General features: G+C 44.7%; 2 protein-coding genes across 2 annotated transcripts; one reads left to right on the forward strand and one right to left on the reverse strand.

The window, feature by feature from the left end:
- Window positions 1-6089: 6089 nt before the first annotated feature.
- LOC127297015 (uroporphyrinogen-III synthase, chloroplastic) lies at window positions 6090-9512 on the reverse strand. Its single transcript, XM_051327267.2, has 9 exons — window positions 9261-9512; window positions 8902-8989; window positions 8680-8746; window positions 8262-8380; window positions 8038-8133; window positions 7653-7708; window positions 7060-7145; window positions 6616-6750; window positions 6090-6458 (listed from the first exon to the last, which is right to left on the reverse strand). Exons 1-9 carry the CDS (start codon window positions 9456-9458, stop codon window positions 6404-6406), a joined length of 900 nt encoding a protein of 299 aa, XP_051183227.1. The 5' UTR covers window positions 9459-9512; the 3' UTR covers window positions 6090-6403.
- Window positions 9513-12005: 2493 nt separating this feature from the next.
- Window positions 12006-15204, forward strand: LOC127349222 (tryptamine benzoyltransferase 1-like). The gene is made up of 2 exons (XM_051374991.2): window positions 12006-12414; window positions 14099-15204. The coding sequence occupies exons 1-2, from the start codon at window positions 12046-12048 to the stop codon at window positions 15059-15061; spliced, it is 1332 nt and encodes a 443-aa protein (XP_051230951.1). The 5' UTR covers window positions 12006-12045; the 3' UTR covers window positions 15062-15204.
- Window positions 15205-26653: the final 11449 nt, after the last annotated feature.

Consider the following 26653-nt stretch of genomic DNA (forward strand, 5'->3'; position numbering starts at 1 on the left):
GAGCCAAGTGTTTGGGTGATTTCATGCCGGGAGAGTAAAGACATGCTATTTTTCGGTGTTCTAAGTCTTGTAAACTTCAAACTTCTCCTTAATTAATCGAATGAGGCAAAGTCTATTTGCCCCCGTTTCAAAAAATATATACCAAATTATATGGATTCAAAATGTTTAGATTGTACAACTGTATTCGTCTTGCAAAAAATATCTTCTATTTCATACATATTTATACAATTTTTTATGGACATATTATAAGTTCTTCCTCTGTCCCAAAATAAGTTGCTTGACTTTTTCTAGACACAAACAGACTGAAAAATACGTCTATAATTGAGCAGCTTATTTTAGGAGGGAGGGAGTACAAATCATTAATTGTTAAAGTTGTAAGCTGACACTTGCACTAACGAGAATAAAAACAGGACAAATTTCAGCTATTAAATCAATTAGGGAAAAAATCTCACATACCCATGCTCATATAGTACTGTTGTTGGCCCTTATGCAGCTGGAAAAAAAATACGCCTACTGGTCCGCATGATGGTGATGGATGAGCCTAGAATTTTTTCAAGCCAGTCAATACCGGTACTGGAAGCATATGCCCTCTATAAATATATATTAGTCAAAAGTTAAACCATGCTAAGTTTGATCAAATAATTACGAAATAAATCAATATCTATAATCTTGAATAAATATACTAAGTAAATAAATTTAATGATAAATCTAATGATATTGATTTAGTATTTTAGATATTTGTGCTTTTCATTACAAATTCGATCAAATTTACAAGATGATGATTTTTTTAACTTAATTTACATGACTTATATTTTAGGAAACTACAGCTAGCGCATTTCCTTGATCCCATTGATTTATCGGTGCCTTTCTCCAACAACTCTCACTAGTATTCCCCTCCGTTAGGTATTATAAGGACAGAAGGCCAACTCGCTAAGACTACCCACAATAGAGGTATTATAATTTATAACTAGTATTATGCACTACATGAATGCAAAAAACTGATGTGTCACATCAATTAATAATGAAAGATATGATAGTAGTATCATAGGAAGATACCGTATCGTAGCACGTAGAACTATAAAAATTAATTCCAAACAAATCTTGTACACAATTTTGTATTGAGGTTCTACAAATCAATAAATATAACTAGCATATGATACTACTACTACATGATAACTACTATATGATACTTCCAATTGTGACTACTAAGACTCAAAAAAATTATAACTAACCTTATTAATTGCTGCATGCACCAACACTTTTACATGTAATCCCTCCATACCGGTTTGGAGGGCAATTGCACATTTCGAGAAAGAAGTGTGACTACCAATTTGCATAACAAAATGGAAGATATATGCCACAAAAATAACACCATTGGAAACCGGTATGGAGGGAGTACTATAAGAGAGAGAACATGCATTGGGGAGAGGAGAATAAGTAAGAGAGGCTTTATAATACCCATATCTAATAATTTTAAAAAGCTCATAGGTCGTATGATCCCTAACAGAGGGAGTGCGTGCACGGTGCACCGCAATAAAACTCTACTTTTCAGATAGGTAAAAGGGCAGTTAAAATTCTTTCATTCTTTCAGATAGGTAGATAGTGCACCGCAATAAAACTCTACCAGCCGCATGTAGAGATGCCGCCTTTGGCTGGCTAACCTTTACCGGTTCTCTTCTCGCGGAAAATGACAGCCGATGTCGACGGATGGATCTCCAGCCTCCAGGGCCGCAGCCACCGTGAAATACACGCCGGTCAGGCGAGATACGTAAAAATGGTACGGCGCCACAGTGTTGGTTTGGCCCGGCTCACAACAATCAGCATCCTTTCTTTTGCGCCAAATTGCCAAGGCTTTCTGCCATTTTTTCGCCACCTTCTGGTGAGCTGGGATCGAATATTTCCACTGGCCGGCCGGAAAGGGGATCGGCTAAGTTCGCCGTCCTTCAATGCGCGCATATATACTCGCAAAGCTGAAGCTGCTGCTTTCTGCCGATAGGCTGATGCCTCCACGCACTCAGCAGTCCTGGACGACGGCGCCGGCCGGCGAGTCGACTGATTCGCACCGTCACCCGTCAGGTTGCTTCTGAACAGCTCCCGTGATTAATTAATCAGCGAGGGTTAGACGACCTGCAGCAGAGACACCAACCGGTGAGGCAGACGTGTGCTTAACTGGTCTCATTTCGTAAGGAAATGTGCTCTGCTTGCTAGGTTCTGGACGTGGACGGGTTTCCATCCAGGAGTCTCCGGGCTGCTACCTGCATAGCTTCACCGGAGCAAACACTTCACTTGTCCTCGTCGAACTCCTCTCCTCGGCCATATGTCTCCTACAGTAGTTTTGAATTGAATTAGCTTAAGACGCTGACAGCCAGCGATGACAATATTAACAAGGATCACCAAATAGTCTAGGAGAATTTGTCACCGACTGGGGGAAGCTAGCTAACAACGTAGGTGAGCTCAAATGTTTGGAGTTTTCTGGTGGCGGAGTGCAGACAGCTAAGACTCGAATTAATGGGTCCTCAGCGCGGCGTTCAGATGAGCAGCGCAACTTATCCGCCGATGATTCACTTCGACCGTGTCAAACGCACCTCGCACGCCAACCACGATGCGGCGGCCGCTCTTCTCCCAGAGGACAAGAACTTACATGAATTTTCGCTCATTTTTCGTCGACAGAGAGCACCGACGGAGAACGGCTGGGGTGCATATCTAGGCCTTCGGCCCGAGAAGATTACATGGACTGTTGGCGCTGCCTGCCTCCACGGGCATAATACAGAAAAAAAAAACACAATGGGAAGGCGAATGTTTCGGTTGGGAACTGCAAACCAGCAACATTTGCACTGAATCACGGAACACTTGTTTACATGCCTCACCACATTTACATGCGCAGCAGCTGCCCGATGCTGCGGTTCCGTCTGCCTTAACAGTGCAGGCACATACACCGCGTGTGATTAGCAGGAAACGAGCACATGTTCGTCAGAGAACGCACCTACAGGCTACAACGGCCAGTCAGTCAGCCATGCTCGTCTTGGAAGACTTCGGAGGCTCATGCAGGGACAAGGTTACGACCACGACCGACTGACGACAACTGAGAAAGAAAATCCAAGACAGCAGTCCATGTCTCAGCTTGATGGTTGCTTACGGGCTCTGAGCGCTTCCAGGATGCTTTCAATCCACCCGCCAAGACCAACATGGAAAACGACGATGATACAATAGCCAAGGGATACGTACATAAGTCATACTACCAATGTATGATGTGGACGCCCAGTTCTGAATGTCCAACAAACCGACTTGTTCATAAGACAACCAAATAATGTTGTTCAGAAAAGGGACGATGGCGTGTACGTGCGTACCCTTCAAGTCCAGGGGGTTGCAGGATAGTATATGCTATCTAGACCAAGTTTCTTCGCCGCTGACGCTGAGTTGCACCAGTTGTCAACTCGTGACGTGAGATTTAGCCAACCCCTGCATCATCATAATGAAACAGTTGTAAGAAAGTAAAGGCAGAGCTTAGTGCAAGATGAAAATAATTACAGTGATCAACACCGGGGGGGCAGACAACAATATCATATTCCAAGCTCTGCATGATCTGTACAGAACAGTGTGTGCTTGTGGGCCGGCAAGCTGCCCTTAAATGAATGAAGCATAAGCTCCAATAAATAGGGATTTATGTTTACTATCTAACAACGATCCTTTGCACGGGTAATTGTATGATTGTGTACGCAAACATTACGAAAAACATAGCAACTGAACACTTGTGTACATGCCTCACCACATTTACCCTTCACAGTGCAGGCACAAACACCGTGTGCGCTTCAGAAGGAAACAGGCACATGTTCCTCAAACAACGCATCTGCAGGCTACAGCGTCCGGTCACCCATGCTTGTCTTCAAGACTTCAGAGTTTCGAGCCTAGTGCAGAGACAGATTTAGAGAAGGTTATGACGACTGACGAGAACTGAGAAAGAGAAATCCAAAGGAGGAGTCAGTATCTCAGCTTGATGATTGTGTACGGGCTCTGAGCGCTTCCGGGATGCTTTCAACCCACCTGCCAACAGCAACATGGAATACGATGAATAGTCAACGGCTACCTAAGTCACACGAATGTATGACGTGAACGCCAAATTCTGAATGTCCAATAAACCGACTTGTCCATGACGTGTGTATGCATACCCTTCAAGTCCAGGGGTTGCAGGATAGTATATGCTATCCAGGCCGAGTTTCTTCGCTGCTGATGCTGTCGTCTCCCCTATGCAATGCAAGCGACCGAGTTGCTCCAGTTGTCAACTCGTGACATGAGAATTAGCCAAGCCCTGTATCATCATCATATCACGAAACAGATGAAGAAAGTCAAAGAGCAGCTTTCCGCAAAATGAAACTGTATACAGACAGTAACATCATATTCCAATCTATGCATGATATGGACAATAACAGTTGTGTGCTCGTGGATCAGTAAGCTTCCCTTGTATGAATAAGAAAATAAAAGCTCCTTTAAACGGGGACTCATGCCTTACCATCTTATCATGGAGCACTGTATGACTATGTAAACTATTTTTTTATATATAAAAATAGCCAAGTACAATACCATAGTTACGGGAGTGCAGAAGGAAAGGCTACTGCAACAACTGGTGCTGAAAGAGCAGGCTTTAAAATTTGTGGGTCGACATCTTGTACAGGTACATGCTTGTCAACAAAGCTGCTTCATAAATTACCATTAGCCCAAGCCCATGTGCACATAGACTGTGGAAATATAATTTGAAGGTCATGATATGCCACAGTCAACCTTACACAAATAAATATAGCACTGACAGGTAAAAGAAAGCAAGCTGCAGAAGATATAAGATCATGAGGTAAGTATTGGTTCAATGGATAAGATTATGTGGTTCAACAGCATTGAGTTCAAGAGTTCACTAGAATACACGAACAGGCAGCAAATATTCGGTTCTAGTTCAGAATTATGTGATGTCTTCGTGATAGTTGCTTCATATGAAGCTTAAGACTGAACACACAAATAAAATTAGAATTACACAGATTAAGGAAAGATCAAGCTAATTAGCTAGACATTATAGGTACCATAGGATCACAGGAAATAGCTCACAAGATTATTACTTGTTCTGTATGCAGGTTAGGGTAGAAACCGAACAGGAATTAAATATCATGACTTGAGTCAACAAAGCCGCTTCATAAATCACCAGTAGCCCAAGCCCATGCGCACATAAACCGTGGAATATAATGTGAAATTCATGATATGCCACAGTCAACCTTACAGAAAACAAATATGGCACTGTCCGGTAAGGGAAAGCAAGCAACATAAGATGTAATATCACGAGAGATTATGTGGTTCAACTGCATTGAGTTCAAGAGTTCACTAGAATGAATCTAGATGGAGAAAACACAAATATCTGGTTCTAGTTCAGAATTATGTGATGCATCACAAAAGGGCAGCTTGATACGAAGCTTAAGGATGGACATAGAAATAAAATTAGTTCCACATTGATTTAGGAAACATCAAACTAAATATGTACATGATGGGTACCATAGATCACCGGAAAATAGCTCAAAACATGCAAACTTGTTCTGCATGCAGATTAGGGCAGAAAGAGAATGGGAAATAAATATGGAATACGTGAAAATCTTACAGTTATATATGTGTTGAGTCTTGTTACCTCAAACCGTCGAGCTGACAGCCCATTCTCTGCATTGCAGGGCAAAACTAAGTAACATAAAGCCAGAAAATATCATGCAGTTGTTGTGGAAGACAGGAACCACACGATGAGGAACACAAGAAGTTGAAACTGAAACGAGTACTTAAAAAGGTTTAACAGTACAAAAATTAACTACAAGAACGCAAGTACAAAGTTATTACAGATCTATAATGTGGATCGATTTGCAAAGCCCTGAATAATTCTCACCATAATTTACTCTAGAAAAAAAGCAGAAATCCCTTAGCTTAAATGAAGGGAATGAAATAAATACCGAACATATAAATGCCAATTGCACGGACACAAAACTAACTCACGAATTTCATGTCCAGCCTTTGCAGATGCAGGATACAGGGGAATCCCCTAGAAAAAAAACTCAATGGCAAGGCAAATGTTTGGTTGGCAACCGCAAAGTGCAAACCAGCAACACTTGCACTTCATGTCTGAATCACGGAATAGTTGTTTACATTCCGTACAACACGTCTCACTACAATTACATGCGCAGCCACTGCTGCGGTTCCGTCTCTCTTCACAGTGCAAGCACACACCGTTTGTGATTAGCAGGAATCAAACACATGTACCTCAAACAACACATATACAGCTACATCTGCCGGTCAACAGGCGATCATCTTCGAGCGTTTGGGGCCTAGTGCAGAATCAGAGAAGGTTACAAGAAACAAAGAAAAATCCAAGGGAACTGCCAATGTCTCAGCTTGATGATTGTTTATGGGCTTTGAGCGCTTCCAGGATGCTTTCAACCCACCTGCCAACAGCAACATGGGAAACGATTACGATGCAATAGGCAAGGGCTGCGTAAGTCACACAAATGTATGATGTGAACGCCAAATTTTGAATGTCCAACGAACTTTACTGTCCATGACAATCGGATAATGTTGTTCAGAAAAGGTGTGTGTGCGTACCCTTCAAGTCCAGGGGTTGCAGGATAGTATATGCTGTCCAGGCCGAGTTTCTTAGCCGCTGATGCTGTCGTCTCGCCTATGCAAGCGACTGAGTTGTTCCAGTTGTCAACTTGTGACATCAGATTCAGCCAAGCTCTGCATCATCACCACACAACAAAACAGAGAGTAAGACCACAGCTTTGTACAAAATGAAACTAATTACAGGGAGACAGACAGTAACATCATATAGCAAGTTCTTCATGATATGGACAAAAACAGTGATGTGCTTGGTGATCAGTAAGCTTCCCTTATACGGTCCTATAAATAGCCACTCATGTTTAAATGCTAGTATCTCATGATCTGTTGCACATGTGCTTTATCTTACCATATTACAATGGAGTACTGTACGAATTACGTAAAGCAAGAATTATGAAAAACATAGCCAAATACAGTTAACATGTTTACCGGAGTGCAGAAGGAGAAGCTACTGCAACAACTGGTGCTGAAACAGCAAGCTTTAAAATCTGCGGGTCTACATCTTGCACAGGTACCTGCTTGTAAACAAAGCTGCTTCATAAATTACAAGCAGTCCAAGTCAATGCGCACATAAACTGTGCAATATACGGTGAAACTCATGATATGCCACAGTCAACTCACAAAAGACAAATATGACACAGTCAGGTAAGGGGAAGCAGGCTGCACGAGATACAATATCACAAGGAGATTATGTGGTTCAACTGCATACAGTTCAGCAGTTCACAAGAAACAACCTACAAGGAGAGAAACACACGTTCTGGTTCTAGCTCAAAATTATGTGATGTCTCACAAAAAGGCTGCTTCATAGAAGCTTGATACTGAACATACAAATAAAATTAGTACCACAAAGATTTAGGAAAGATCAAGCTAATTAGCTGAACGTGATAGGTACCATATACCACCGAAATAGCTCAAAAGACATATATCACCGAAATAGCTCAAAAGATGCAGTAACTTGTTCTGCATACATATCAGGGCAGAAATGGAACGGGAATCAAATATGAAATAAGTGAAAATCTTACAGTTGTATACGTGTTCAGTCTTGTGACCTCAAACCCTCTAGCTCTCATCCCGTTCTCTGCATTGCAGGGCAAAACTAAGTAACATAAAGCCTGAACATATCATGCAGCTGCTGTGGAAGACAGAAACCACAAGGTAAGGAACAAAAGAAGTTAAAATTGATACAGATACTTAGAAAAGTTAAACACTACGAAAGTTAATTACAAGATTGCAAGCATGTAGCTATTACAGATTTAAAATGTGGATTGGTTTGCAAAGCCATGAATAATTATCACTATAACTCACTCTATAAAACAAAAAGGCAGAAATCATGTGGCTTAAATTGAAGGGAATAAAATAAATAGAGAACATAGAAATGCCAACTGCACGAAAACTAAACTAACTCACGAATTTCATGGCCAGCCTTTGCAGATGCAGGATACAACACTCTACAGACAGTCTCACTGGACCTTGGAAGCTCTGAGGCCAAAACCTTGCCCATAGCTGGTAAACAGTTAAATGAAATAACCAATAAGTACCGAAAAAAACACTTCAAGTCTTCTTGATGCATGAAGTCATTAAAGTGCAGGAATAGTACATCATACAGTAGTATAAACTATGGGGCAAGGTACCTTTGGAAGGAGAAAATGCAACCTCAAGGGATCCATCATGAGATTGCAATACTTCATCAAAAGTTCTTGCAGTACCTGCCCCAACGACTGCTATTCGCACCTTTGGTCTTCCAGCAGCCCTGGTATTGAGTTATTGTGTACATCAAACATGGTAGTCGTCGTAGATTACTTTTGAGTTGTTCTGGTGTATTCATGTAGCAATGAGTTGATTGCAGAAACAAAGTTCAGTAAAAAAAAACTTTACACATGTAAAACACCTCATCTACTTTGTCAGCCAACAAATCAATCACAGAAAGCGCATGGACCTTCGTCCCATGAGCCCATGACTTATGTGTAATGACTCTTGAAACGATGCATACATATACTCTATTTGTGTAGCAACGGTGCGCACAATAACTGCATTATGTTTGAGTCTTACTTCCATCCCTCGAGGAACACTGCAGCTGCCTCAGGAGATGTTACAGTGATCCAGTCAAACTTCTCATCTGTAAGCACAGAATAGTGAAGTGACTAAATCATGTGTTCTCGGTTGCGAGTTTCAGAAAGCAGTGCAGTATCTGTTGGAGCAAATGGGTGTAAACTGATGAAAGAAACAATGAGCCATCGTGCTGCAGAAGATAGACCGAACTGAGCCACCTACCACGCAAGGCAGCTGGAAGCCTATCTGTGTCGGGGCCTTCAACGTGCCGAATAAGGGGAAGCTCCAGAGAGTGCACATTATGCTTTTCCTGCACAATCCGGTTACAGAATTGATGCGATTAGTTCCCCCAAGATATTATCGAATGCGTCTGTCGCGGCTCAGAATGGTCAAAATCAACTCGAAAATTTGTCTCTGTACAGTACAACCACGTTTCTCTACAGTACAGCCGAAGATATAAATAAAATTCACCAAATGTTCAGGTTACCACAAAGCGAGCACAGACTTGAAAGGCATCCCAAATCGGGTCTTTATCCAGAAGAACAATGCGAGAACTAGCACCACTGGGCGGGGAGACTTACCAGCGCGGCGACGAGCTTGGCGTTCTTGCCGTGCTCGCGCGTGACCACGACGTCGGGAGAGGGCGAGGAGTACGCCGCGAGCCTCCTCCCGGGCGCACCGGCTCGGGACGCTCTGCCGGGGCCGGGGCGGTGGGATCGGTGGAAGGTGCCGGAAGGGGTGGCGAATGGGGAGGGAGCGAGCGAGGAAGGGAAGACCATGGCGAGGCGAGTCCTGTGAACTTGCGGAGAGGAGATGACCTCAGACACTCTGGACTGGACTTGGTGGTTGTGGACGGGCCCCCAGGTTTCCCGTTCACCTAGATCTGGGCCGAGGAACGACCAACAGTAGTATCTTTGTGCGATGGGCTATTTATGGGCCTCCTGCCATCGGATCTCAGCCCGAAGTTGTCATCGGAGTATCCAAGAATGCTTCGCCGTTTAAACCGATGGGCTGGCTGACGGTTTTCTCGGTTTTCTTTCACACTATTTTCATTTGGAAAAAGTCCAATTTAAACCTTGAACTTGTAGGCCTTAGCTAACTAGAACCCCAAACTTGCATTCCCCGAAATCAGCACACCAAACTTTGAAATCCCGGTCTATTTTGGACCCTAGGCCAGTAACATAAGGAACTAATAGAATAGAGGATCTGAGATTTATTTGGGGTTACTATAACGTCACTATTTGTAATGATTTGATTTATTTAATTACTCAAAGACTGCTTTACACCTGCGAAGGTGTGGTAGTGGCCAAAAGTTTATATTGGTAGTACCTTACAAAAGCTATAGAAAATTAGAACATGCCCCCCATAATATTTATATTTATTTGAACATGTGACTCATATTGCGCTTATTATTATTATTATTATTATTATTATCTTTATTCCATATGTATGCACGGCTGCGGGTGAATCCTAGGCCGACCTATCTCCATCCATAGATACACAACAAAAATAACAAAAAGTTAAGCTAGGAAGGTCTAAGAGCATCTCCAACAGAGGCTGTAGACCAGTCTTGCGCTAAAAAAACTGTCAATATACAATGCCGGGCGCGCTTTTGCACGCTCCAGCAGACGCTGCAAATTAGGTCGCGCTGTAAATATTTTTGTGCGCGCGGTAGTTTGCGTTATCCAAAACTATATATTTGGTGCGCTGGCTAGCGCGGCACCGCGATCCTTGCCACCGCGCGAAGAAAAACGACTCTGAAATATCTTGGCCTCGTCTACAACGAACGAAGAGGTCCGCCAGCCGTGCCCGGCCTTGCCCGGTCCTCCGCGCTGCGACGACGAGGAGATCCAGCGGCCGCGCTTGGCCTCCGCGGACCTCCGCATGAATCTCCGTCGAGCTCCGTTGGCCCAGCCTGGTCCCCGCATCGCGAAGCTCCGTCCGCCGTGGCTCTCCTCGCGCGCCTGCCCTGGCCTCCGCCGCGGCCAGCGCGAACTTCGCCTGCCGCTTGCTTGCTGTGGCCGCCTCGCTTTGCTGCTCAATTGTTTGCTTCGGCAGCCCGCGCGCGTTGCTAGCTAGATCAACTGCAGCGGCCCGATTGCATTGCTAGCTAAATCGATTGGGTCGGCCACGCGCGCATGGAATGACCGCGGGCGCATGAAATAGAATAGCTTGATCTCTTTTATTTGTGGTATGTTTAGAGTTGTAAATTTTAATTGATTTTTTTAGATTTCATTGTGGCATGTTTGATCTTGTTTGATGTATGTATGTTGAAAAAATTTGTTTGTGGAGCTCTATTTTACAGCCTCTGGCGAAGGGCTGTATTTGGCTTTTTTGGTTGCGCTGTAAAATAGAGCCTCCGGCGAAGCTCGCGCCGCCGTCGCGCGTTGTATCCGGATCGAGCGCACTGCAAACGAATTTTACAGCGCTAAATTTTAGAGGCTCTGTTGGAGATGCTCTAATAACGGAAAGAAAACCAAGCTCTCAATATTTCGACAAATAACGTATCTTACACCTAAGCAAATTCTTCTCAAGGTTCGATTAAACCTAGATCTTCTAGGGAAAAAGCTACTACACTACATCCGTAATCCAGATCGAAGGTATCAGCGGTGCTTCCCTAGAAGGACGGGGGAGCAGGACGGAGTTGCAAGTGTTGAGGTGTAGTGCTGCAAACTGTCAGCGACGGTGCTGTAAACTGTCACCAGCGGTGCTGCAAACGGTCACATGCGGTGCCGCAAACGGTCGCCTACGGTGCTACAAGAAGAAAGTGACGGTGCTACTAGCCGGAGTTGGGATGATGCGGGCGGTGCACCGACGAGTAGTAGTTCATGATGTGAGCAGTGCACCGACGAGGAGTAGCTGATAGTGCTATGATGGTATAATTTTTTTGCTGCAAATGTTCTGTTGTTTTATTACTTTAATATAAAATCGTTGCTACAAGATCTCCGGCGAGGTCTATTTAGCTTCGATAGCATAGAGATTTTGCTAGCAAGTCTCCGGCGAGATCTCCGGTGAGGTATGTATCCGACTATTCTTTTATGTTTTATTTCTAAGCAAATGTTTTTTTTTTTTTTTTGCTTCAATGAAGGAAATCGACGGCACTCTGAGGGCCGATGGTTTGTTTCCAATCGGTGATGTTTTACGAAGCTAAAATTGGAAAGAAATACAACGTTGTTCAGAAAAAGCTACGGTTACAAAGAAACGCAAGGTTCTTCCAAAAACCCAAGTGTACGCACACATATATCTCTGCGCAAATTGCGCTGGCTATATATGCCAGCTCATGCCTATCGATCGCCCTTCAATCGCCAAAGCTTCAGCAACACTACCCGAGCTCACAGAATTAATTGGTGGAATCCCATTCGAACAATGGAGATTACGGGCACCACCACGATGCTGAAACCGGTGTACTCCGCGCCGCACCCGCTCGCCGGCGAGAAAGTCCCGCTCACCGTCTTCGACCGCGCCGCCCTGGACATCTTCATCCCCATCGTGTTCGCCTACTCCGCGCCGGCGCCGTCCAACGAGGCGCTCAAGGAGGGGCTTCGCAGGGCCGTCGCGCCGTATCCTCATCTGGCCGGGCGACTCCTCGTCGACGGCCAAGGCCGGCGCTTGCTGCACCTCAACAACGAGGGCGTGCTTGTCATCGAGGCCACCGTCCCGTACAACCTGGCGGACGTGCTCGTCGACGGCGCCATGGCCGCAAACGTCTGCGATCTGTACCCTGCAACCCCAGAGGTAACTTGTTTGAGACTTGCTTTCTGCTCCGTTGGACTCCTTATCGTGCTGTCAACTTGTCATATGATTTACTTACGGTTTTGTTGTTAATAATCAGTCGTTGTCTGAGAATTAGTTCAGGTAGTCGTCGGCGTGAGATCCTTGTCACATTTCATTCTTATTATTTAACTCCGATATCAGAAACTACATTTTCCCCCCGAATTAGCATGTTTTTTTTTTCGAAACATAATATAGACATAGACGCTCACGAATACGTACATCCGCTCACCTCTATGAAAACACACACGCATACTCTACCTCTATGTGCACCTCCGAGAGTCTGAGTCGTAGAAACTGATCCGACGGGTCTGAAGGTTGACGAAGTAACCACAGACGCATCGTTGTTAACGGTAACGTGGCTTACCACCAAAAAAATAATTCGCCTTTGCGAGACATCAGTGTCAAATCTAATGTCAAAGTCCAAGTCCAAACCATCCAACCACAGGTTGATTCTTAGATTAGCATATTATTATTAGTATAATCCATGAACATTATTTTCATATGATCTAATTAAAAAATTAGTTACTCCCTACGATTCATATTACTTGATGTTAATATAGATATATATCTAGACATATTGTAGTTGTAGATACATCTATTTTAGCATCAAGTAATATTGACCGGAGAGAGTAATTCTTTTTGGATGAGACTACACCCGATTTTTTGCGGATAGAGATTACTCCATTCCAAATTAATGGAGACAGATTACATATGAATTTAGACACGTTTTCAGAATGTAGACATATCCGCGACATTAATTAGGAACAAAGCAAGTAAATACCTTTTAAATACATATAAATCTTTTTGTAAAATCGATATCGATTCCATAGACAATTAATTAAACAACAACAGATTTTTCCTCTCCGTTCCTAATTGGCGTGTCAATTGCATACATTGATCATTATGGCATGCCATTCCAAATTAATGGGAACATATTTATCTAGTTACGCATGTATTTAGACATGTTTTTTGTGTGAAGGCATATGCAAATCTAAACAAATCTGAGTCATTAATTCAGAACAGAGCGAGTAAATATTTTTTAAATATGTATCTTTTTTGTCTAGTAATCCATGTCGATCACATAGGCAATTAATTAAACAGCAACATATTTTCCCTCTCCGTTCCTAGAAAATTTGTTTTTAGATGAACAATCCGAACCATATATTAGCTGAATCTAGAAGAATACATTAGGTGAATCGAAATAGTTTCCCGTCCCGAATTTTTTTCTAGATTCACATGTATCCTACATACTAAAACGCTTCTAGATTCTTGCGAATCTCGATAAATTTTAGTCACTTATTTTCAGATGGAGGGGTGCAATACATTAGATATTATACAGCCAATCTGACTGAATGTCACCATTTGCGAAAATATACATCATATATATACCTTTCAGATTTTCTGTGCGAGCTCTTGTACTATACCATTGAGTGAATACTAATCGTCCATTCGTGGAGATCTAATGACCGAGATTTACCGGTATTCCTTCGCAAGTATGTAGAAAACCTGATTCGTCTACATCGCTACAAACCTGACACTCCTCCACTAAATCTATTATCGACCAAGGTTTACAGTTATTCCTCCACAAGTCTAGCCGTTGTTGACATGCTGTTGTTTAATACTCCATAATACTAATGCATTGCAGGAGAACTTTGGGGTGCCACTGCTGCAGATCAAGCTGAACAGGTATAAGTGCGGCGGCCTCGTGATCGGTCTATCATACCACCACCACACTGCCGACGGTGTCTCCATGAGCAACTTCATCACCACGTGGGAGAACGCGGTGCGCGAGGGCAAGAACTTCATCGCGCCGAGCCCCTTCATCGACCGAGCCACCACTGTCGTGCCTCGCCGCACGCCGGCGTCGGTGTTTGACCACCGGTCCATCGAGTTCAAGAACGGAGAAAGCGGCGGCTGCACTAGCGAAGGCCGCGACCTCATCCCGACGGCCAGGGTCAAGGACCTTAGGGTGCATTTCACGGCCGAGTTCGTCGCGGAGCTCAAAGCCCGCGTCGGCGGCCGCTGCAGCACGTTCCAGTGTCTGCTCGCTCATGTGTGGAAGAAGATCACGGCGGTACGGGGCCTCCAGCCGCATGAGTTCACGCAGGTGAGGGTGGCCGTGGACTGCCGAGGCAGAGCCAACCCTCCCGTGCCCATGGACTTCTTCGGGAACATGGTGCTCTGGGCGTTCCCCAGACTCCGGGCCGGGGACGTCTTGAGCTGGAGCTACCAGAGCGTGGTCGGCGCCATCCGCGACGCCGTGGCGCGCATCGATGAGGAGTACATCCAGTCCTTCGTGGACTTTGGCACATTGGCGGACGCCAGTGGAGAGGAGCTCGTGGCGACAGCGGCTGCCGGCACTGCGTTATGCCCGGACGCAGAGGTGGACAGCTGGATGGGACTCAGGTGCCACCTGCTAAACTTTGGCACCGGGCCGCCTTCCGTGGTCCAGCCGCCGGACTTGCCAATCGAGGGGCTCATGGTCTTCGTGCCGTCGCCCACGGCGAAAGGCGACGTCGACCTCTTCATGGGTGTCGCGGAGGATCAAATGGAGGCGTTCAGGAAGATTTGCTATTCCTTTGACGATCTTCTCGCGGCTAGAATGTAGGATAAGTAGCGTTTGCTTGATTGAGGTAGTAGCTCCCCATGCCTTCACTCGAGCGAACTTCTATGTCGTGCAAAAAGATCTCAAGAATATTGGGGGCCTCTAGGGTGTTGACAAACTGGTGGCAACGACTCTCAATGGTTTGTAATACTAGCATGGAAAAATAACCGTTTACATTTTCATGGAATATACCCATGTATACTAGAAGAAATTATGAAATGCAGCGTCCGAAGTATGAATCGTGTGGGCTCTCTTGCAAGCATATCATTCTTCGGTAGACCGTGGTGCCAACCAAGCTCACCCCTAGGGAAGAAGAGCGGGTACGACTGTACTTTGAGTAGGAAACATTTCTCTATTTCACTTCTCTAGGTCTACCCAGATAGTCGTTGACTCCAGGGCTTCTTCCTCGAGTCATGTCATGCTAGCGCACTTGACGAAAGAGCTTTACAAGTGGTATTGTTGGATCGGGTTTTTGTCCATTGTCCAAAATTCTCCACTGCTGCCCCATGGAAGTCCAAGCCGTGTCTCATTTCCAGTGTGGGTGATCATCCAAAAAGACCAGCTAAACATTATTGGCTGGTTAGCCTTTACCTGATCAACTACCTAATACTATGGAGGATCATTAAATAGCATTTTTGAGCTTTCTGCAGGATTTGGCCTGAACTATTTGGCATTACGCATATGTTGGCCACTTTGTTCTCGGCTATTATGATTCCAGCAAACGAAGGCCGTTATGTTAAAGTCGTAGCGCGCGCCCTGCAGTTTTGAAGCAGGGCGAGACAACTAGCTAGGAGCCACTTTTCCTTCCCTGAAAACAGAATGTTTGACTTGCATGTGTTAAGCATATAGCTACTGAGGAAAGTGAGTGTCGTCCTATGCAAAAACTTTAGGACCGTACACAACATTAAATGCAAACTAAATCTGTATTATGCGTTCTTAAATGTTTATGTTAGCGTATGATAAGGTGAAGTGGCCTTTCCTCCAGCAGGTACTTCGAATGAAGGGGTTTGATAACATTTGGTGTGACCGTATTAGAAGTTTCGTAGAGAGGGGTAGTGTGGGGATTAAGGTCAATGATAATGTGGGACATAATTTCCACACACGCAAAGGTTTGAGGCAGGGGGACCCGCTATCACCTATTCTTTTTAACATTGTCGCCGATATGCTGGCTATTTTGATAGCTCGGGCTAAAGAGGAGGGTCAAGTTGGAAGCCTTATTCCACACTTAGTTGACGGAGGGGTACTATCTTATTTATGGAACATGATTTAGCTAAGGCTGTTAATATGAAACTCATTCTTTGTATCTTTGAACAATTATCTGGTCTTAAAATTAATTTCCATAAGAGTGAGTTGTTTTGCTTTGGTAAAGCTACAAAATTGGAACATCAATATAAAAACTTCTTTGGGTGTACATCTGGGACTTTACCTTTCCGATATCTAGGGATTCCCATTCATTACCGGCGACTTCGCAATTCTGAATGGAATCCGATGGAGAATCGTTTTGCCTCAAAGTTAGGATGCTGGAAGGGCAAGATGTTGTCTTATGGGGATCGTCTGGTGCTTGTAAATTCTGTACTTACAAGCTTACCAATGTTTATGCTATCATTCCTAGAAATTCCTAAAGGCGTGCGTAAGAGACTTGATTATTATCGTTCCCGCTTTTTTTGGCAAGAGGAGGATGATAAGAAGAAATATAGATTATCTAGATGGAATATAGTATGTAGACCTAAGGATCAAGGGGGTTTGGGAATTGAGGTGCTTGAACTGAAAAACTTGTGCCTATTAAGTAAATGGCTTTTTAAATTGTTACATGAAGAAGGGATGTGGTAACAACTGCTTCATAATAAGTATATCAAAAACAAAACATTGGCTCAGGTAGAGGTTAAACCTACAGATTCGCCGTTTTGGAAGGGACTAGTGAACCATGTAAGCACTAGTGTTAATGAAACTAATGTTTGGCATTCACGACTTTGTCATGGTAATTTCGGTTGTATGACGCGGCTTGCTGATATGAGTTTAATTCCGAAATTCACCTTTGTCAAAGGCTCTAAGTGCCACGCTTGTGTGCAAGCAAAATAGCCTCGCAAGCCTCACAAGCCTGCGAAGGAAAGAAACTTGGAACCACTAGAGCTCGTGCATTCAGATCTATGTGAGATGAATGGTGAGTTGACAAGAGGTGGAAAGAAATATTTCATGACTTTAATTGATGATTCCACTAGGTACTATTATGTGTATCTCCTGAAAACTAAAGATGAGGCTCTTGATTTTTTTAAAATCTATAAGGCTGAAGTTGAGAATCAACTTGAAAGAAAGATAAAAAGGGTTCAGTCCGATCGTGGTGGATGATACGTCTCAAACGTACCTATAATTTCTTATGTTCCATGCTAGTTTTATGACAATACTCACATGTTTTATACACACTTTACATCATTTATATGCATTTTCTGGCACTAACCTATTAACGAGATGCCGAAGCGCTAGTTCCTGTTTTCTGCTGTTTTTGGTTTTAGAAATCCTACAAAGGAAATATTCTCGGAATTGGACGAAATCAACGCCCAGGGTCTTATTTTTCCACGGAGCTTCCAGAAGACCGAAGAGCATACAAAGTGGGGCCACGAGGCGGCCAGACCACAGGGCGGCACGACCAAGGAGGGGCCCACGCCGGCCTGTGGTGTGGGCCCCTCGTGCGCCTCCCGACTCTGCCCTTCCGCCTACTTAAACTCTCCGTCGCGAAAACCCTATTACCGAGAGCCACGATACGAGAAAAGTTCCAGAGACGCTGCCGCAGCCAATCCCATCTCGGGGGATTCAGGAGATCGCCTCCGGCACCCTGCCGGAGAGGGGAATCATCACCCGGAGGACTCTACATCACCATGATCGCCTCCGGACTGATGTGTGAGTATTTCATCCTTGGACTATGGGTCCATAGCAGTAGCTAGATGGTTGTCTTCTCCTCATTGTGCTATCATGTTAGATCTTGTGAGCTGCCTATCATGATCAAGATCGTCTATTTGTAATGCTACATGTTGTGTTTGTTGGGATCCGATGAATATGGAATACTATGTCAAGTTGATTATTGATCTATCATATATGTGTTGTTTATGATCTTGCATGCTCTCCGTTGCTAGTAGAGGCTCTGTCCAAGTTGATACTTGTAACTCCAAGAGGGAGTATTTATGCTCGATAGTGGGTTCATGCCTCCATTGAATGCAGGACTGACGAGAAAGTTCTAAGGTTGTGGATGTGATGTTGCCACTAGGGATAAAACATAAATGCTTTGTCTAAGGATATTTGTGTTGATTACATTACACACCATACTTAATGCAATTGTCTGTTGTTTGCAACTTAATACTGGAAGGGTGCGGATGCTAACCCGAAGGTGGACTTTTTAGGCATAGATGCATGCTGGATAGCGGTCTATGTAATTTGTCGCAATGCCCTAAGTAAATCTCATATTAGTCATCATGATATGTATGTGCATTGTTATGCCCTCTCTATTTGTCAATTGCCCAACTGTAATTTGTTCACCTAACATGCTATTTCTTATTGGAGAGACACCACTAGTGAACTATGGACCCCGGTCCATTCTTTTACATCTGAATACAATCTACTGCAATCATTGTTCTCTACTGTTCTTCGCAAACAAACATCATTTTCCACACCATACGTTTAATCCTTTGTTTACAGCAAGCCGGTGAGATTGACAACCTCACTATTACGTTGGGGCAAAGTATTTTGATTGTGTTGTGAAGGTTCCACGTTGGTGCCGGAATCCCTGGTGTTGCGCCGCACTACACTCCTCCGCCAACAACCTTCACGTGGCCCTTGACTCCTACTGGTTCGATAAACCTTGGTTTCTTACTGAGGAAAACTTGCTGCTGTACGCATCACACCTTCCACTTGGGGTTCCCAACGGGCGTGTGATTTACGCGTCATCAAGCTAAATTTCTGGCGCCGTTGCCGGGGACGTGAAGGAAAATTACACCACAGAGATTTCTAACTCCCACGTCAACTGCACGCTAGCAGTGGAGAGTACTTTTCTAATGAGTTCAATTTATTCTGTGTGGAACATGGTATAATCCATGAGAGGACGCCTCCCAATTCCCCACAATCCATGGGATTGCGGAAAGGAAAAACCGTACTCTAACAGATTTGGTTAACGCCATGTTAGATGTTTCGGGTTTGTCTAAGGAATGGTGGGGGGAGGCTATATTGACTTCGTGTCATGTCCTAAATCGTGTTCCAACCAAGAATAAAGAGATTACCCCTTATGAGGAGTGGGAAAATAAAAGACCAACACTCTCCTACCTACGAACTTTGGGTTGTTTGGCTAAAGTGAATTTGCCAATCACCAAAAAGCGAAAGCTTGGACCAAAAACTGTGGATTGTGTCTTTCTTGGCTATGCTGCCCATAGCATTTCTTATAGATTTCTTGTGGTGAAATCTGGAGTGGATGACATGAATGTTGGCACCATCTTTGAATCAAGAGATGCTACATTCTTTGAGGATATATTTCCTATGAGAGATATGCATGGCATGTCTAGTTGGGAATCTGATCCAGTACATGAAAGGGATTTCTATTTTCGTGCCCTCCGTTCCTTAGTTGTGCTCAGTTTTCCCCAGCTCCTTAGTTTTTCCTCAGTTTTCCCCAAGTGCTTGTTTGAAACCCGCAGAAGGCAGCTCAGACGGCAGGATTCCCGTTAAGTTGACCGCTCCGTGCTGACGTGTGGGGCCGCGTCGTGTGGGCCCGCGTCGCGTGGGGCTGGTAGAAAGGGACCGCGTGGGACAGGACGAGATAGCGTTTGGTTGCACGTGAGCAGGAGCTGGGTTTTGTCTCTCTCGGCCATTGGCATTTCCCTTTTAAGAGTACCTTTTCTGCCTCCTTCTCTCTGCCTTTTTTCACATAATTAGTATCAAATCTAGAGAAGCTTGCATTTCTGTCTTTCTTCAATTATTATTTGTGCCTTTTGGCCCTGGTTGTTTTCCCAATATGGCAGCAAATCTAGTAGGGAGCCCAATCTAGTACTCCATCTGGTCCATATGTATGTAGGTAAATCTAGAAGCAAATCTACAGGGAATATACGATAAATTCACAAGGTCATATAGTAGAATAGGGATAGATAATATAGATAATAAGCTGCATTCAGCAGCCAAACATAGTAGGGTTCGAGGTTCTTCACAGCAGTACAGCACCATCATACTAACAACATAACAACGAGGGATCCCTAGCTAACAACAAAGGGATCCCAACAACAAAATGGAGGAGGCAGCAGCAGCACACGTCCAGGACTCCGCCTACCCCATCTGCCTCTGCCTCCACTTGTTGCTCCCCTTGGGAGCCTTGGGCTTGAGCGGAGGCATGCGCCCGCCGGAGATCTCCACCCGCTGGATGCTGCGGAGGTGCATGCCGAGCGCCAAGTGCTTGGCGCGGAAGGAGTTGGGGTTCACCGACGCGCCGACCTTGGGGTTGGTGTGGCCGATGTTCTCGGCATGCGTGAGGACGCAGTTGAAGTCAGTGCCGCCGAGCCTCCTAGTGCAGAAGGGGCACCTGTAGACACCCTTGGTGACGTCGAGGTAGGAGACATACTGGCCGACCTGCAGCCTCCGCAGCACCTGGCGAGTCTTGACGTCATGGTGCTCGTCGTCGCTGCCGACGTCGCTGCCAGACAGCTGATCCATATCAAACGGGAATTTATTAGTGAATGAGTTGCAAACGTGCATGATAACAAAGTTAGGAAAAACAGAGGCAGCCTCAGTTAGAGTGGACACGATTATATGTCTACAGGGACGGTGTAAGCGAACCAAAGCTCATGCACAACAGATTTGTACACGAGAAATGGTTATTGAACCCTCCCTGTAAAAATCTGTGCCCACCGATTCATCATAGGCAAAGAAACAGATTCCAGATCTGAACTTGAACACATTCCAGATTATTTGCAAAATTAAACGGTTGATATCTTTTGATTCATGCATAAAATAACTGATTGAGATCCCATTATTACTTGCATAAATTAACCGAACGGCCGAAACCCAAATCTTGAACGAAATCAAGGAGGGATCAAAGCAAAATGGAATAAAATCGGCGCAAATATTAGCCCAATACTCATCCATCCACAGATCCATCTACACCAGCACAAATAGGGTTCAAAAAGGAATGGGGAACAAAAAAGGAAGCAAACCGTAGTTACCTCGTTCCATGGGTCCTCTATGGAGGTGTCGTAGCGGTTCGGGGGCGGGACGTACGGCACCGGCTCGTAGGGGTCCCATCCCGGCGGGATCTGACCGCGACCGGCGGCAGCAGCCTCCGATGCACCGGCGGAGGCGGCGGCGACGTCCGTTGAGGGGACGGCGGCGACGTCCGTTGAGGGGACGGCGTCGAAGAGGGAGGCGTCGCGCTTGGAGCCGACGGCGCCGTGGACGATGGGATTGGCATTCTCCTTGTCCATCTCGCCGGCAGAGGAGAGGGAGAGGGAGAGGGTTTTTTCCTTTGGAGAAGATGATGGGACGTGAGAGAGGCGGCGTTGCGTAGGCGAGTGAGAGTGACAGAGATAGTGGGAGGAGGCGTCTATAAAGGCAAGGGGTGGTTAATGCGACCTGCGTCCTACGCGTCCACCGCTGCACGTCTGCACGTCTTGGACTTCTGCAATGCGCCACGCGTCCACGATTGCACGTCTTCGACTTCTGCACCGCGACCGGCGTCTACGCGTCAAATATTGCACGTCTTTCATTTCTGCACCGCAACACGCGTCCTCGAGTCTAACCCTGGAAATTTAGATATACTCAGGTATAACCTCAAGCATTATACTAGCATTTTTTGTGTGCTCAGTTTTCCCCTTGAGTGCTAATACTGGCTAGTGCAATATGCTCAGTTTTACCCTCAAGTAGCTGGTCAACAGACAGTCAACAAATGGGATTAACTAGTTAAATGAGTCATTTAATGTGCAAAAATTCCAAAAAATAGTGGCACATACTCATGGAGTCTTCACCACAAATTGCCAGTTCTCAAAATATAGATAAGTCATAGATAAATCAAGTTTTGCCACAAATTGCCACTTCTCAAAGGCCTTCTCAAATCACCTAGTAGCTATGAAGGTGCATGGTTTTCCACAATAAGCCCTTCCCAAAACAGCTTTCCCCAAAACATACTTTGTCTAAATGAGGCCACAATTCTCACACTCATGTATATTTGTATTGCAAATAGTTTGAGATAGGCCAAGATGGGTTTTATTCTACAAAACACGCATTTTCCATTTTTTAAATCTCATATTTGAATCCCTTAGTCTGTTTATTACATAGGTGCCCTTGGTTTCTTGATACTACTCAGTTTTGCCCTCTCCCTCCATAAATTCTCTCACACATGCAACATTGCCCTGATTGGTCTAGCCCATGTCACGCGGATCGTGCCCGCCGACCGTTGATCGTATGATCTAACGGGCAGGATAACCCCTCTCTCTCTGTCGGCGGTTACCTTCCACTCTCTAAGTATGCTAAAGGGCGGTTTTCTGTATTTATTTTCACGCGCTAAAAATTATAAACTCTTTTAGGCATTACTTTTCACGCAAAAAATGATAAACCATCACCGATTTGTTGTAGCCATAAATTTTCACGCAAAAAATGATAAACCGTCACCGATTTGTTGTAGCCATTAATTTTCACGAAAATCCCAAATGATAAACTATCACCGATTTGTTGTAGCCATTAATTTTCACGCAAAAAATGATAAACCATCACCGATTTGTTGTATCCATTACTTTTCACGCAAAAAATGATAGACCATCACCGATTTCTTGTAGCCATTACTATTCACGGTAAAAATGATAAACGAACCAATCTATCTATCTCTGTATTTGAAGTTTGGAAGGGTTCACCATCTAGTTATGTTAACTTTCGAGGTTTTGACCTGAAAACAAATGGGTATTATAAAGGGAAATAAAAGTTCAAAAAATGTAAAAACGAAACAATCTACCTATCTTTGTATAGAAGATCGTCTGTATGATTTTTGAGGTCATTTAGAGAAGGTAGAAAAAATCCCTTTTGAGAAGGTCAAAAAAACCTAACTTGTTACAAAAGCTGGTTTCAGTGAGACCTAACCAAATTTGGCATACATTATGCCATATCTATAACAACAAGGAATATCTAAAAGGGAAAGTTTCACAAAATTTGAAATTTATGGCGAAAATGATGCCATACATGATGCTGTTTTTCGAGGTTTTGACCTGAAAATCAATTGGATATTATAAAGGGAAATAAAAAGTTCGAAAAATATAAAAACGAAACAATCTATCTATCTATGTATAGAAGATCAGCTGTATGAAATTTGAGGTCATTTAGAGGAGGTAGAATAAATCACCTTGTTAGAAAAGCTGGTTTCAGTGAGACGAAACGGCATGCGTTTAAGCAAAGTGATTTTTTCGAACATCTCCAAATGATCCCAAATTTGCCATACATGATGCCATACGTGTAACAACAAGGAACCCTATCTAAAAATTGTCAAAAAAGTTTGCCCAACCGTATAGCTCTATCAAAAAGAACCTCACCATGGCGCTAGTATAATTTTGGGCTTAGTTACAAACTTTCGTTACCTAACCTTCAACACGAAACTTGTTTCAAATCACTTTTGGCGTACAAGAAACAAATCCCTCCTTGATTCGAGCACCACAGCCTCCAAACTTTGCCGATGCCGATATCGGCATGGTCGAAACGGCTATGCTCGACGCCACTTTGCTAGGTCACCGTCGGGATGCACCCTCAATCCCGTCCCCTCATTCGATCACTGACACACCAGAGATACCACCGAGGCCAATGCCGAACGTACATGCTGATGCCAATGCCGAACATGCATCCACGCTGATGTGGGCACGGCCACGCCGCCCCGCTATGTTGGACGCCACAGACCACCGCGAGGTCTTTCCCTTCGCCACCACACTCTTCTAGCACCCATCTATACACGCCAGAAAGGAGAGACACTAGTTTTCTCTACATTGCTCGCGTTCGTGTCGGACACGGTCAGTCAAAGTTTTGAGGTAGTCGTCGATGTCGTTGACCATTTCTTCTCTTCTTTGCATGGTTAAACGCGTCTAGTTCATATCTATCTAATGCGTCTGGTCTCGCCTCATGCAGTTCTTTGTGGACGTCGATCTCATCTCGGCACTCCGCATGCCACCTCCTCCGTGCCATCGCTGTAGAGCTCCGTTTAAAAATCTATTCCTACCCGTGTATTGCCCCTTGTATCAGCGCCATGGCCCACTTGTCATTCGATATACCGAAGCCCCACTCGTGCGTGTTTTGGTCAGGGATACAGCGATGCTTACGGTCAAACAAAGATGGATGGTCTGACGTGTCTTTGCGGGCTCTACGTGGCCCCACTAGTCAGAAGATAACGGTCAATCGTCGGGCAACCGACCGTTACAGCATCTGTGATGGTTTCAGACAAGGTCTTGGGGAAAACTGAGGAAAAACTAAGGAGCTGGGGAAAACTGAGCACAACTAAGGAACCGAGGGCACGAAAATAGAAATCCCTACATGAAACTCCTATGGAGTCTGATGAGGAATATGATGATGAGAGTTCAGATTCTGATGAAGATGACAATGAAACTCCCACAAGGAGTAAGAGACAAAGGACTGCAAAGTCTTTTGGTAATGATTTCATTGTGTATCTTGTGGATGATACTCCCACTACCATTTCAGAAGCTCTCGCATCTCCTGATGCAGACTACTGGAAGGAAGCGGTTCAAAGCGAGATGGATTCCATCTTGGCTAATGGAACGTGGGAGTTAACTGAGCGTCCTTATGGGTGCAAACCTGTAGGATGTAAATGGGTATTTAAGAAGAAGCTTAGAGCTGATGGTACTATTGAGAAGTACAAAGCTCGGCTTGTAGCCAAAGGCTATACCCAAAAGGAAGGCGAAGATTTCTTCGATACCTACTCACCTGTGGCGAGATTGACCACCATTCGAGTACTACTGTCATTGGCTGCCTCACACGGTCTTCTCGTTCATCAAATGGACGTTAAGACAGCTTTCCTAAATGGAGAGTTGGACGAGGAAATTTACATGGAACAGCCTGATGGTTTCGTACTAGAAGGTTGATGCTTGTTACGCGTACAGCACGCGTCCGTTGGGAACCCCAAGAGGAAGGTGTGATGCGTACAGCGGCAAGTTTCCCTCAGTAAGAAACCAAGGTTTATCGAACCAGTAGGAGCCAAGAAGCACGTTGAAGGTTGATGGCGGCGGAGTGTAGTGCGGTGCAACACCAGGGATTCCGGCGCCAACGTGGAACCTGCACAACACAATCAAAGTACTTTGCCCCAACGTGACAGTGAGGTTGTCAATCTCACCGGCTTGCTGTAACAAAGGATTAGACATATAGTGTGGATGATGATGTTTGCAGAGAACTGTAGAACGAGTATTGCAGTAGATTGTATTCAATGTAAAGAATGGACCGGGGTCCACAGTTCACTAGTGGTGTCTCTCCCATAAGATAAATAGCATGTTGGGTGAACAAATTACAGTTGGGCAATTGACAAATAAAGATGGCATGACAATGCACGTACATGTTGTGATGAGTAGTATGAGATTTAATTGGGCATTACGACAAAGTACATAGACCGCTATCCAGCATGCATCTATGCCTAAAAAGTCCACCTTCAGGTTATCATCCGAACCCCCTCCAGTATTAAGTTGCAAACAACAGACAATTGCATTAAGCATGGTGCGTAATGTAATCAACAAATACATCCTTAGACATAGCATTGATGTTTTATCCCTAGTGGCAACAACACATCCACAACCTTAGAACTTTACATCACTTGTCCTGCATTTAATGGAGGCATGAACCCACTATCGAGCATAAATACTCCCTCTTGGAGTTACAAGTAAAAACTTGGCCAGAGCCTCTACTAGCAACGGAGAGCATGCAAGATCATACAACACATAGATGATAGATTGATAATCAACATAACATAGCATTCACTATTCACCGGATCCCAACAAACGCAACATGTAGCATTACAGGTAGATGATCTTGATCATGTTAGGCAGCTCACAAGATCCAACAATGATAGCACAATTAGGAGAAGACGACCATCTAGCTACTGCTATGGACCCATAGTCCAGGGGTGAACTACTCACACATCACTCCGGAGGCGACCATGGCGGTGAAGAGTCCTCCGGGAGATGATTCCCCTCTCCGGCAGGGTGCCGGAGGCGATCTCCTGAATCCCCCGAGATGGGATTGGCGGCGGCGGCGTCTCTGGAAGGTTTTCCGTATCGTGGCTCTCGGTACTGGAACTATTATCGACGAAGGCTTATGTAGGCGGAAGGGTAGGTCAGGGGCGCCACGAGGGGCCCACACGCTAGGGCCGCGCGGCCAGGGCCTGGGCCGCGCCGCCCTACTGTGGCGTCGCCTCGTCGCCCCACTTCGTATCTCCTCCGGTGTTCTGGAAGCTTCGTGGAAAAATAACATCCTGGGCGTTGATTTCGTCCAATTCCGAGAATATTTCCTTACTAGGATTTCTGAAACCAAAAACAGCAGAAAACAACAACTGGCTCTTCGGCATCTTGTTAATAGGTTAGTGCCGGAAAATGCATAAATATG

Source organism: Lolium perenne, chromosome 4 (assembly GCF_019359855.2).
Source record: "Lolium perenne isolate Kyuss_39 chromosome 4, Kyuss_2.0, whole genome shotgun sequence".
Classification (NCBI taxonomy): domain Eukaryota; kingdom Viridiplantae; phylum Streptophyta; class Magnoliopsida; order Poales; family Poaceae; genus Lolium; species Lolium perenne.

What these genes read in the sequence shown, in the direction of transcription:
- LOC127297015 (XM_051327267.2), bottom strand. Translation starts at nt 9,458, where the DNA reads ATGGTCTTCCCTTCCTCGCTCGCTCCCTCCCCATTCGCCACCCCTTCC. An exon ending in GACTGAACACGTATACAACT is followed by an intron (nt 7,146 to 7,652) that starts GTAAGATTTTCA and finishes GTTTACAAGCAG; the next exon opens with GTACCTGTGCAAGATGTAGA. An exon ending in GCAACCCCTGGACTTGAAGG is followed by an intron (nt 6,459 to 6,615) that starts GTACGCACACAC and finishes TGCTGTTGGCAG; the next exon opens with GTGGGTTGAAAGCATCCTGG.
- LOC127349222 (XM_051374991.2), top strand. Translation starts at nt 12,046, where the DNA reads ATGGAGATTACGGGCACCACCACGATGCTGAAACCGGTGTACTCCGCG. An exon ending in TGTACCCTGCAACCCCAGAG is followed by an intron (nt 12,415 to 14,098) that starts GTAACTTGTTTG and finishes AATGCATTGCAG; the next exon opens with GAGAACTTTGGGGTGCCACT.